At 41.0% G+C, this 13,890-nt stretch overlaps 1 protein-coding gene across 5 annotated transcripts in view; it reads right to left on the bottom strand.

Annotated features, from left to right (window-relative positions):
* DIP2B (disco interacting protein 2 homolog B) overlaps positions 1-13,890 on the bottom strand; it is a 248,395-nt gene that overhangs the window by 53,283 nt on the left and 181,222 nt on the right. For 4 of the 5 annotated variants that reach the window (XM_021922328.2, XM_021922329.2, XM_021922331.2 and 1 more), the window contains 6 exons: positions 12,358-12,468; positions 9,645-9,768; positions 8,920-9,029; positions 4,713-4,815; positions 2,828-2,892; positions 458-551 (listed from right to left, as the gene is read on the bottom strand). In XM_021922328.2, coding sequence (XP_021778020.1) covers positions 458-551; positions 2,828-2,892; positions 4,713-4,815; positions 8,920-9,029; positions 9,645-9,768; positions 12,358-12,468 — 607 coding nt within the window. The remainder of the gene's footprint in view (positions 1-457; positions 552-2,827; positions 2,893-4,712; positions 4,816-8,919; positions 9,030-9,644; positions 9,769-12,357; positions 12,469-13,890) is intronic. The other variant, XM_021922330.2, reaches the window with a different exon arrangement.

Genomic DNA, 13,890 nt, shown 5'->3' with positions numbered 1-13,890 from the left:
AATTTCGTACATATGTAATATACCATAATAAAGACATTTTTACTTATTTGGGGAATCAGGATATTTGCTTGGAGAAAATAAAAAAGGTTTCAAAGAGATCGTGCCAACAGCTCAGAGGCAGAAATTATCACATTTAGACAACTGACTGGACCTACAATTTCTGTTCACTGAGACCCTCTAGGCAGGTCACAGTATCCCAGCCAAGGAAATTGTGAATACCAAGACACTCAAATCTAATTCAAGGCTCGCATTTGGAAAAAATTCATCTCAATGCTTAAGACAGGACAACAGTGAGATGAACAGGTAAGGTACCTAATTCTGTAGTAACTGAACTCTACAGTTAAGGGAAAGGGGCATAGAAATGTTTCTAACAAGGGCAATTTGAAATTCTCTGAAATCCCTGAAATCTTAATTCAAACAGTCACATAATTAAAGCTCAGATGCTGCGGGTGACTACCTTTGTGAGCATGTACTCTTTGGACCCAAGAGAGAGGACAGGTTTTCATAACAGAGTAGGGTACGCTAATTGTGTGCATCTTATTCATTACATTCTGAAAAACAAAGAAATAAGAAAAGTAATCAATACAAAATACATACTTAGTATTTTAAAATTGAGTTGATATTTTGTTAGCAATTTTAATTATACAAGTAATACTCAAATACATGCTCTTTGAAAACAATCTTAAATATTAAATATAAGATTGCAGTTCCTTTAACACCTACCCTCCAACCTGGTTCCCTCCTCTCCTCGTCAGAGATAATCAGTTACAAATTTGACAGATACCCTTCCAATCTTTTTTCAATGCATTTTCATAGACATTTGTTCCCATAGAAACATATAAGTATTTTTAAACATAAAAGGCATCATATTATATATATATCTGTAACTTGCTTTTTTCATTTAAATTGTTTTAGAGCTAAATCTACGCATATCAGTACAAGAGATCTACACAATTCTTTTTGAACTGCAGCACAGTATTCCATTGTTTGGCTACATCACAATTATTTAGGCATTTCCCTATTAATGACAATTTTTTGCTACTACAAAAAATGTTTCAAGAAGCACATTCCTACTCCCTTCCCTGGGCTTATGCAAGTATTTCCATATATGGATATGTAGCACTGCTGTCACATGGGATATGCTTTTTAAAAAAAGAGAGAGAGAGAGAGAGAGAGAGAGAGAGAGAGAGAGACAGACAGACAGACAAACAAGGCTTTCACTATGTTGCCCAGTTTGGCCTCCAATTCCTGAACTCAAGTGATTCTCTTGCCTCAGCCTCCAGGGTAGCTGGGACTGGTGTATGTACGTATGTATGTATGTATGTATGTATGTATTTATCTGAGACAGAGTCTTGCTCTGTTGCCCAGGCTGGAGTATAGTGGTGCGATCTCGGCTCACTGCAACCTCCACCTCCTGGGTTCAAACAATTCTCCTGCACAGCCTCCCGAGTAGCAGGGATTACAGTTGTGCACCACCACATCCAGTTAATTTTTGTATTGTTAGTATAGTCGGGATTTCACCATGTTGGCCAGGCTGGTCTTGAACTGCTGACCTCAGGTAATTCGCCTGCCTAAGACTCCCAAAGTGCTGCCGATTACAGGCCTGAGTCACAGTGCCCAGCTGTAGTATATGCTTTTAAAATGTTAACAGACTCTGCCAAACTGCCCTCCAACCCACTTAATGCTTTTATCATGTTCGTACTTGCCACATGCCACAAAGGGGTAGGTGGGCATCACAAAGCAAGAAATCAAAATGTCCCTGTTTCTTACGGGAGGTCCTGCCTACACCTGTTAATTTTTTTTTTTTTTGCTAGATAAAGCTGAAGGTGTTGAGGGGTCATGCAATTTAGGGTCTCTCCTGCCACTCCAATCAAGCATACCTGACACCCTGTCCCCAAAGAGACCCAGCCTGGTAGAATAACCAAGCCTTCGTATTTAGATTAGCCATTTTGTTCACTCTCTAATTTGCCCAAAGAAACCAAGATATCACTGCAAGACACTATTTTCTCTCTCCAAGTTTCTAGCTCTGGTGAGAAACTTTTGGTTTCAGGAAAAGACTGGTGTTTATAACTAATTCTTCACACATGTCCCTATCTTGCACTTGGTATCACAGAGAAGAGATTCTTCTTAACTCCTCAAAAGGATTTTTAACTTCTGATAAAGAAGAAAATGGGAAATCTTTCCGAAAAGAGCTAGAAAGTAAACATAACGAAGATTCCGAGGGTTCTGGGTGAAAAGGGATCCACCTCCTCTTCCCTCATGATTCATTTCCCATGCTTTTCCAGCTCCTGCAGTATCAAGTAAGTGGGACTAGATGCTCTCTGAGGTCCTTTACAATTCAGGTAACCCTGTATTTTTTTTCTCTCTCCACCTATATGGCATGTTATATAAGGTAGTTTTGCCACTTGAAGTGTCCCCTCTCTCTACCTCTATATCCCCTTACAAAAATTTCTGTATGTCCAAAGCTTACCTATTTTTCAAAGTCCAACTCAGCTGTCACTTCTTCCATAAAAACTGCCTTGAAGCCCAGATCTGGAAGGAAGTCACCTTTTTTGTCTAACACCCATAGTATGCTACCTGTTCCTCTCTGATGGGAAGAAACCCCATCTACCTTGTTACTTTTCTTCAGTTGCAGCATGCAGCTTATGCATGGCAGTCATTCAAAACATTCTGTCCAATGGAAAGGTTATATAGTCTCTGGAAAATATTACTGACCTTTAAGGGACTTAAATTTCAAACAAGCACTGAGAGATGCTCCAGTTACACAGCATGCTGGCCTTATCTCAAGCACAATTTATACTAAGGGCCTTAAATCCGAGTAGCTTACCGCAAACATGCCGTGCCACAGCCCAGCATCCTTCTTAAAGTCTAAGACATTTACTATTGTTTCCCCTAAAATAGAAAAAATAGGAAGACAAAGAAATCATGTTTAGTGTTAAGTAGCAAAATCATGTCACTTGCCTCTCATAAACAACTGATTTGATGTTTGTTTGTTTGTTTTTTCTTTTAGATGGAGTCTTGCCTCTGTCACCCAGGCTGGAGTGCAGTGACGCGATCTCAGCTCACTGCAACCTCTGTCTCCCAGGTTCCAGCAATTCTCCTGCCTTAGCCTCCCAGATAGTTGGGATTACAGGCATATACCAACATGCATGGCTAATTTTGTATTTTTAGTAGAGAGGGAGTTTCACCATGTTAGTCAGGCTGGTCTTGAACTCCTGACCTCAAGTGATCCTCCTGCTTCGGCCTCCCAATGTGCTGGGATTACAGGCATGAGCCACAGCGCCCAGACTGATTTGATGTTTTTAGAGAAATGACTAAGTTCTCAGGGGCTTTTTGAGGGTCTCCTGAAAAAGGGTAGAGGACTGCTCATAGGGTAATGTGGTTACAACAGAGACAAGGAGTTAGAAACATCTTGCGACTTAGGCATTTCTTCCAAGAGGTATTTTTTCCTAATTATGTAGAGAATACATGCTTATTTTAGAAACTTTGGAAGTTTGACAAATATAATTTAAATTTCCTAAAAGATACTTCCTAAAAAAAAAAAAGTTGGTATATATACGTATATATCTCTAAACATTCTATCTATACACACACATATACTTCTAGGCATATTTACATATAGATAGTTATGTTAGATATCTATATGTATCTATATGTAATGCAAAACTTGGTACCTAACTTGTTCCTACTTAATGATATATTGAAACAATTTCTCCATATCTTTAATATTCAAAAATAAAAATTTTAATGCCCCAGCCATTATATGAATGTATTATTACCTTTTTCTTTTTTTCTTTTTTTTTTTTTTTTTTGAGACAATCTTGCTCTGTCACCCAGGCTAGAGTACAGAGGCATGATTTCGGCACACTGCAACCTCTGCCTCCAGGGTGCAAGTGACTCTCCTGCCTCAGCCTCCCAAGTAGCTGGGACTACAGGCACAAGCCACCACACCTGGCTCATTTTGTTATTTTTAGTAGAGATGGAGTTTCACCATGTTGGCCAGGCTGGTCTTGAACTCTTGACCTCAGGTGATCTATCCGCCTCGGCCTCCTGAAGTGTTGGGATTACAGGCATGAGCCACAATGCTGGCCTGGATATATTATAACCTAATCAATATTTATTTAAGGGCTTTTTGATTGCTTCCATTATATACATATATTTAATTTCATGATAGAACAACATTGTTGTCTGGTTAAAAAATACATCATGACCATTTACTGTTTCATTTTACAAAGGGAAAACACTAAAAAAATTAATATTGCAAAGAACATTCTGAGGCAAATAGTGGTTTTTGCAATATGTATTAACCTATCTAAAGTTCAAAAATATCGAATACATTTTTGTGTTTTAATTTATGCTTTTTGGTAGCTGAATTTCTTTGACTCCAAATGTATGGCTGGTAGCCCACTACACAGGCAGGGGAAGATGGAGATACCTGACATTCCACAGCTAATAAAAACATGATTTTAATTAGGGTTTTCTATTGCTATACTCTAGAAATTATGCTTTACATTTTGGTTTGCCAGAATTTTGGTTCCTTTAAACTATAGCATATTTTTGAGAAAGAAGAAAACAAAAGCAAGCCAAGAATGTGTCTTGGGACACTTCACTCTGAATTTGGTCATTAAATGAGGTCCAGTCACTGAGCATTGTGCTCACAGTCACATATCTCTGAAGGTAACAATGAAGGCAGTCATGGGATGAGGTCTGACCTTCAGAATAATTGCAGGCCTGCGACAGAGCTTGGCAGTGAGACAACATTGCAAGCCGGGACACTGTAACTCCCATTACACTCCCTTCTTTGCTTGTTTTATACTAGAAAACAAAAACAGAAACATAAGAAACACAATAAAATGGGTTATTTCAAATGACAAAACTAGAATCCAAAAACGAAAGCCAGAAAAACCATCATAATGGGCTGAATTTAACACGTTTAATATGAATATTTAAGGCAATGTACTTGGGTCCCAAACTCAAATCACACAAAGATAGGGTTGGAGGATGACAAAGCTCAACAAAAGTACGTGTGTAAAAGACTTCAAAATTTAATAGTCATCAGTGTGAAGTGGTTGCTCAAAAGCTAAAACAAACAAGTGATTGGAGCTAAATTAATAGAAACACAGTATCAAATAAATACAAGTCAAGCACAGCACTGAAGAGTGAAAGGTATGTAAGACGCGGTCTCTGTGTATTAGAAGCACCCAATTTTGTAAGGAAGAACCAGAAACGAATGGTCTATTTGCTCCTCCAAATCGTTCAACTATAATTTTGCTTTTACCCTTAATGTTCCATTCAAGTTGCTTTTTACCAGGACTATCAACTTTCCTTCCTTTCTTTCTTTTAAGAGATGGAGTCTCACCATGTTGCCCAGGCTGGACTGGAACTCCTGGGCTCAAGCAATCCTCCCAGCTCAGCCTCCTGAGTAGCTGGAACTATAGGTGTATGCCACTGTGCCCAGTTCAACTTTTAAAAAAAGTTAAGTCTTGCCAAGGGCAATAGTGAGAAGGGGAAAAAGAGTAGAACAGGAGTTTGATCTGTACCTGACTGTGAACAATCAATGGAGATAATTCACTACCTTGGGACCAGCCCCAATTTTTTAATGGTTAAATGGAAAGGACATTTTGCATACCTTATCGAACCTTTCTGCAAAATTTGACTACTCTCCTTTTCTTGATGTTTTCTCCTTCCTTGGCTTTTTTGATACTCCTCTTTTCTAGTCTGTCTCTGTGTGTCTGTCTCTCTCCCATTGCTCCTCCATGTTTTCCGCCCATCTCTTCAATGTGCTGTTCCCTGAGAGTTCTGCTCTCCTTCCTCATCTCTTTTCACTTTGTTCCATTAGGTTACTGCATTCCTAGTAACTGCGAGTTCTCTACCCAGGCCTCTCCTCCAGAGACATCCAGACTGACAGAGTCAACTAATCCCCTGGAATGTCTAGTAATCCTGGGAAACCCATATATCCATCACTGCCTTCTTTACCCCAGTCCCTGCCCATGGAAACTCTTCCTGTTGTATTTTCTATCTTCGGGAAGGATGCTGCCATCAATCCAAGTTGCCTAAGTGAGAAACCGGAGTCTGTCTTGCCTTCTCCCTCTCCAGCATCAGCAACTAAGCCCTGCCTGCTCTATTTCCTTACTATCTGAAGCTCAATCTACTTTGCTCTCTGCTCTCTACCATAAGCTTGAGCTCACCTGAATAACTGTAAAGCTGGTCTCCTTTTTTTTCTTTTTGAGACAGAGTCTCACTCAGGCTGGAATGCAGTGGTATGATCATGGCTCACTGCAGCCTTGAGCTCCCAGGTTCAGCCTCCCAAGTAGCTGGGACTATAGGTATGTGCCACCACACCTGGGTAATTTTTGCATTTTTTGTAGAGACAGAGTTTCACCATGTTGCCCAGGCTGGTCTTGAACTCCTGAGCGCAAGTGATCCGCCTGCATAAGCCTCCCAACGTGTTAGGATAATAGGGAAGAGCCACTGCGCCCAGCCCTTATTTCCTTTCTTAACCCAACCAATCCAGATATAACTTCTTATAATAAATTCATTGTTGTCACTCTCCTGCTGACAATCCTTTAATAACTCCCTATTACCCAGAGATGCTTTAAACTCACTAGTAGAGTCCTTTGGGCAATAGGAGGATCCCAAGTAAAAACTGCAAGTTAATTCAAAATAACAGGCACCTAGAAAGACAGAGGGTAGTAGTTCTAATAAGGCCAGAGAGCTAAGCAAGAGCCATACAATGAAGGACCCTCCACCTTTAGGAAGAACCAATAAAGATGACTGAAGGAATGGCTAACGAGGCAGAGGAACTGAGAGAGGAGTCCAAGAAGCCAGTGACCGGAGTTTTAAGGAGGACCGAGTGATGAACCATGTCATCACTGAGACATGACATAGATTGAGAGTTGATCACTAAATTTGGTATTTTTAATTGCTTGTCTTTTTTTCTGTGAGCTACAGAATCATGCTGTGTCATCCAGGATAGGGTGCAGTGGCATGAACACAGCTCACTGTCACCTCAACCTCCTGGGCTCAAGTGATCCTCCCATCTTAGACTCCTGAGTAGCTGGGACTACAGGTGCATACCACCAGGCCCAGCTAATTTTTTACTTTTTGCAGAGACAGGGTCTTACTATGTTACTCAGGTTAGTCTTGAACTCCTGAGCTCAAGCAATCCACCTGCCTCATCTTCCCAAAGTACTGAGATTAAAGGTATAAGCCATCTTACCTGGCCTATCTGTCTGTCTTTTAAAGATACTCAGATCTCTTCCATCTTTAAAAACAATCATCCTTGCATCCAATAATACCCCATCACCTCTCAGAGCTACTGGTCACTCTCTTCCTTTTCTTTGCAGTCCTCCTATTTGGCCTTCCAAAGTGCTGGGATTACAGACAGATGTGAACCATTGCATCCAGTCTCTCTAGTTCAGTGGTGTGATCTCAGCTCACTGCAACCTCCGCATCCTGGGTTCAAGTGATCCTCCCACCTCAGTCTCCCAATGAGCTGGGACTATAGACTTGCACCATCATGCCCAGGTAATTTTTTTTATTTTTAGTAGAGACGGAGTTTCACTATGTTGGCCAGTATGGTCTCGAACTCCCAACCTCAGGAGCACCCACTTCAGCCTCCAAAAGTGCCAGAATTACAGGCGTGAACCACTGTGTCTCGTCCCAGCCTCTCTTTTCTACTTTTTTTTGGTTTTTTTAAATTTTACTTTAAGTTCTGGGATACATGTGCAGAACATGTAGGTAAGTTACATAGGTATGTGTGCCATGGTGATTTGCTGCACCTATCAACTCGTCGTCTAGGTTTTAAGACCCGCATGCATTAGGTATTTGTCCTAATAATCTCCCTCCCTTTGCCCCCCACCCCTTGACAAGTCCCAGTGTGTGATGTTCCCTTCCCTGCGTCCATGTGTTCCTATTGTTCAACTCCCACTTATGAGTGAGAACATACGGTGTTTGGTTTTCTGTTCCTGTGTTAGTTTGCTGAGAATGATGGCTTCCAGCTTCATCTATGTCCCTGCAAAGGGCATGAACTCATTTTCCCAGCCTCTCTTTTCTATAGCCAAAATTATTTAAGTTCTCTCTACTTGGTATCATCACAGTGTTCAACGTTAGATGATTTTCCCCCAAATCTTGAAAAACAAATTTATTGATTTGCCTGTTCATTAACTTAACAATTAGTGAGCATATGTCTCAGGCAGGATGCAGAGTGGTGAAGGCTACAGCTTTTAGAGTTAGACCTGACTGTTGAGTCTACCTCTGCCATTTTTGAGTCATGTGGCCTTTGGTCAGCTACTGAAGTTCTTTTAAGTCTTAGTCTCCTCATCTATAAAGCAAGTTTAATAATAATCCAAACCTCATACGGTACTTGTGAGGACTAAATGAGAAAATGCACTTAAAGCATTCAGCCTGGTACCTGGTGTGCACTTGGATTTGCTTAATCCTTCAATGGGATCATGTTGCCAACTGCATTCCTACACCAACCTCAATATCAAACCTTCCAGCCATTTGTTTCTTCTTGCTCTTTATCTTTCATCTACTAATCTGTTCTTTTAAGCAGAGCTATTTTCCCTTCTCATTTCTCCGTTCTCTTATCCCCAACCTCTCTAAATAAGCAGCAGAGAAATTTCTCTGCCAGTACATCATTTCCTAAACGTCTGTACTTCCCTAAAGTCTTCCGTAACTTTCTTACATGAAGAATCATTTTTTTTTGCTGTCATTTTCTTGAATGTATATTTATGATCAAAATAATTAAGATAGAAGATCTACTACAAGGCACTTTACAAGCCAAAAGATGGAAATCTCACAAAGCAGGAGGATCTTCTAACATTAACATTGCAAAAATTTAGTTTTATATTTTGAAAGGCAGCAAGTGAAGCCAAAGGAAAAGCCTGAAAGCGTATTTTACATCTTAGGGCTTACCTCAATGTACGCTGGTTCTGTCCCAGCAGGTGAGATGTGTGGCTGCCAGTCTTTCGGGGGCTTTGAAAGGTACTTGGAATCTGTTACAACCCATTTGAGCCGGGGCCAACCTAAATCAAACCCAAAGTGAAAACTGAATTACCTAAGCCATCAGGGAAGGAATTCACACTGAACTGGTCATTTTAAATATCAAGAGACCAAATTAAGATCATTTTATAATCAATAACATACTTAGTTTTTATTAGTTTTTAGTGGGAAATCACCAGACAATTATACCTTCTTTCAAAAGTACAATCGTTCCACATGCTAATTCCAGGCCTTGACATTACCTCAACAACTGGGAGGTCCATTTGGCAGTGGAAGTCCACTGAGGTTAGTGGTCTATCCTCTGTCTCTACATGTAGCATTTAGCTTTAATGTACAGAGTGGTAGCTTTTTTCAACCATCGGCATAAAGGTTAAGGGTGTGGGCTGTGGAATCAGACAGATTTGGGTTCAAATTGCTGCTCTGTCATTTATTAGCTGTGACTTTGGGCAAGTTATTTAACCTCTCTGTTTCTCAGTGTCCTACTTGTAAAATGGGGATAATAGTGGTACCTACTTCATAAGAACATGAGAACTAAATAGAACCTATATGTAAAGTACCTAGCTATTACTAAATTAAAAAGCTAATTAAAGCACTCAGTTTTAACTTTTAACTGATAATTCAGGTACAATATTACTAACCTTTAAACTGTACAATTTCTCCATTCTGGGTTTTTGGCAGTCCTTTTAGACAAACTTCACTGGTAAGAGCTAAGGCAATACCACAGCTTCCTAGCAAGAAGCCAATCTGCTGACCTCCAGCATCCTGTGGAGAAATGATAATGAACATAGGTAGGGAAGCAAATGTGAGTACACTCATGCCAACATCTTACACTTAGTAATGCTCTGGCACTTTGTGTGTGTGATAACATTCATGGAGCCCCACCAATATCTGGCAATTGTCAAAATCCAATGACAATGTGTTCTTCCAAATAATTTCTACAATACAAACATTTCCTGAGCACAAATCAAGTATTAACCAGACATTACTAATGATACATCTTATCAGACAAATGTAACCATTTTATTAAAGAATCAGCAACGATCCTCTTTTAGTTTCCAGCAAATTAAATAAATGCTAACATGGCTATCTTCCCCTAGCCTCACCCCAAAATTCAAGAGAAAAGCAACTCAGGTATGAACAAAATAATGTAAACAGATACTAAATGTCCAAGCTGACAATGAAAGTTAATGGATGGATATACCAAATCCGTATACTCCTTCTGTTTTTCTGTATTAAAGGGGATAGATTTAAGCCTTACACAACAACAGCAGCAAAAACAACAAAAGATATAGTCTAAAGCATTTCCATTAAAATATCGTCTTACAAGTATCATTATGAAACCACACAAATTCTGCCAACTTAATCATTTAAGAACAACCATATGATTTCCTGATCAAATTAAGGATACTACATCCCAACAACTATAGTTCTGGGGATGTTATCAATTTGTTTTTTATTCCTTTCAGAAATGCTTTTTCTTTTCTTTCTTTTCTTTTTTTTTTTTTTTGAGATGGAGCCCCTCTCTATCACCCAAGAAGCTGGAGTGCAGTGGCATGATCTCGGCTCACTACAACCTCCACCTCCTGGGTTCAGGCTATTCTCCTGTTTCAACCTCCCAAGTAGCTGGGACTATAGGAGTGCACCACCATGCCTGGCTAATTTTTGTATTTTTAGTAGAGATGGGGTTTCATCATGTTGGCCAGGCTGGTTTTGAACTCCTGATCTCAAGTGATCCACCCGCCTCGGCCACCCAAAGTGCTAGGATTACAGGCAAAAGCTACCGCGGCCTGGCTGATTTCTTCTTTTATTTTTTTGAGACAAGATCTTGCTTTGTCAGGCTGGTATACAGTGGCACATCTCGACTCACTGCAAACTCCGCCTCCCAGGTTCAAGCGATTCTCCGGCCTCAGCCTCCTGAGGAGCTGGGATCACAGGCTTGTGCCATCACAGCTGGATAATTTCTGTATTTTTAGTAGAGATGGGGTTCCACCATGTTGGCCAGGCTGGTCTCAAACTCCTGACCTCAGGTGATCCACCCACCTCGGCCTCCCAAAGTGTTGGGATTACAGGTGTGAGCCACCGCACCTGGCCAATTTCTATTTATAAATCCACATCCTCCACCACATTCATCTTTGACATCAGCCCTCAGAAATAAACTGCATGACAAAATTAGCATCAAGTGGCTCATGGAGAAATCACTCAAACATGGAAATCTGTTACATATGCTTCATTTTAGTTGGGCTGATGTATTGTCAAAGTAAAATCTTACAATCCAGAGAAGTAACACGTCATCACACCATCACTTTCCACCTAATGGAAATCCTAGGTCATATGATACAGTTAGAGGAAATCTCTTTACAAAAAGGTCTCAACTACTATAAATGTGGATTATCTATAGCCTCTGAAGCAAGAGTGGGATTCTTTATAAATGATCAGTGTTGAAAGTCAAGTATGCCCCCATGATATTTTATTTTATATCTGAAACACAGTCTTGCTTGCCCTGTTGCCTAGGCTAGGGTGCAGTGGCGTGATCACAGGTCACTACAGCCTCAATCTCTTGGGTTCAATCAATCCTCTCACCTCAGCTTCTCAAATAGCTGGGACTACAGGTGCACACCGCCATGCCTGGCTAGTTTTTTATTATTTGTAGAGATGGGGTCTCCCTATGTTGCCCAGGCTGGTCTCGATCTCCTGGGCTCAAGCAACCTGCCCACCTCAACCTCCCAAAGTGCTAGGATTACAGGTGTGAGTCACCATGTCTAGTCGCCCCAGTGATATTTATTTATTTGTTTGTTTGTTTGCTCATTTGTTTGTTATTTAGACGGAGTCTTGCTCTGTCGCCCAGGCTGGAGTGCAATGGCGTGATCTCAGCTCACTGCAAGCTCCACCTCCTGGGTTCACGCCATTCTCCTGCCTCAGCCTCCCGAGTAGCTGGGACTACAGGCGCCCGCCACCTCGCCCGGCTAGTTTTTTGTATTTTTTAGTAGAGACGGGGTTTCACCGTGTTAGCCAGGATGGTCTCGATCTCCTGACCCCGTGATCCACCCGCCACAGCCTCCCAAAGTGCTGGGATTACAGGCATGAGCCACTGTGCCCAGCCTCACCCCAGTGGTATTTTAAATGATATACAATACTATACAAATTCTATCTTAATTGAAAATATGTTATTTGCATAAAACTTGTAAATATTTAATAAATACTTTTTCTACAAATTTCATGTTTTTAGAAAGTGAAGCTGAGTACTTCCAAAAATGGTCGAAGAGTTTTTAATGTTGTGACTGCATCTATCCAAGAACCCAATGCCTGCCATGTCACATCAGGCTACATTCCTCTTAAATTTAGCAATGTTACCTTTCTGGTAAGAGGTACCTCTATAGGCACTGGAATCACTTCTGCCAGGAGGCATCCATAAAAAGCCACCATAAACATGACTGGATCATTGTTGGGGTAAACCAGGGCTACCTAAAATTCATAATGACATTCAGTTTAACAGAGGAATAAAACCATACTAATGCTTTCAATGTCACTGTCTAAGTATATAATATTTATCATGAACACAATAAATCAAACTATTTAACAGCCATCTGCTCGAAAGGAAATTAAGTTACTGAGATAGACACACACATCTAAAAAGATCTCCGACGTGCCCATGATTATACTACACACTTTGTGTACTATACTATAATGCATTCATCCTCATCCTCATCACAATTTTTCACTTAATCCTTTTGGTGATTTAGCAAAAAACAAACCATCTTAAGCATTAAGTTAATTAGGAAACCCAAGGCAATTTACTTTAGTGTAGGGCTAAGGCAATAAAATAAATGTAATGGATCTCTCCAGATAGAACAGCATATTAAAGAATAAACCTTACATCTCTGGAGAGAGCCTACAACTGTGGATTGACTTGATCACCATGTTAGGGCCAACAGCAGTTTTCTTACTCTGTTTTTTTTCTTAGACGGAGTCTCACTCTGTCGCCCAGGCTGGAGTGCAGTGGCACGATCCCGGCTCACTGCAAGCTCCGCCTCCCTGTTTCACACCATTCTCCTGCCTCAGTCTCCCGAGTAGCTGAGACTACAGGTGCCCGCCACCATATTTGGCTATTTTAAAATATTTTTAGTAGAGATGGGGTTTCACCATGTTAGCCAGGATGGTCTCGACTGATCTCCTGACTTCGTGATCTGCCCGCCTCAGCCTCCCAAAGTGCTGGGATTACAGGTGTGAGCCACCGTGCCCGACCAGTTTTCTTACTCTCTAATTCACTGTATTAATCCTTGTTCCCTTACCCAACAATGCAAATGTTTCTAGCAGGAGGGCATTTGGTAATAGGTGTAAGCAATACTGGCAGAAATCGTATGGATATACAGTTAATTCATTAATAGAACATAAACCGTGAAACCTCTATAATAAGTTCAAACCTGTGATCTCACCTGTAACACATCACAGAGATAAGTGACTTTTCCTAATTCACTCCAGGAATGCAAAAACACAAAAGTCACTACCACTGCGGAGTTTGTTACTTGGCTTGGATACTCACAGATTAACATTTGAAACTTAATTACATCATGAGACTTGTTTACCCTTCTTTTTTTTTTTTGAGACGGAGTCTCGCTCTGTCGCCCAGGCTGGAGTGCGGTGGCGCGATCTCCACTCACTGCAAGCTCCGCCTCCTGGGTTCACGCCATTCTCCTGCCTCAGCCTCCCCTGTGGCTGGGACTACAGGCGCCCGCCACCGCGCCCGGCTAATTTTTGTATTTTTAGTAGAGACGGGGTTTCACCGTGTTAGTCAGGATGGTCTCAATCTCCTGACCTCGTGATCTGCCCATCTCGGCCTCCCAAAGTGCTGGGATTACAGGCGTGAGCCACCGCGCCCGGCTGTTT

This window comes from Papio anubis, chromosome 9 (genome assembly GCF_008728515.1).
Source record: "Papio anubis isolate 15944 chromosome 9, Panubis1.0, whole genome shotgun sequence".
Classification (NCBI taxonomy): Eukaryota; Metazoa; Chordata; class Mammalia; order Primates; family Cercopithecidae; genus Papio; species Papio anubis.
This window is presented reverse-complemented; position numbering and strand designations above follow the sequence as displayed.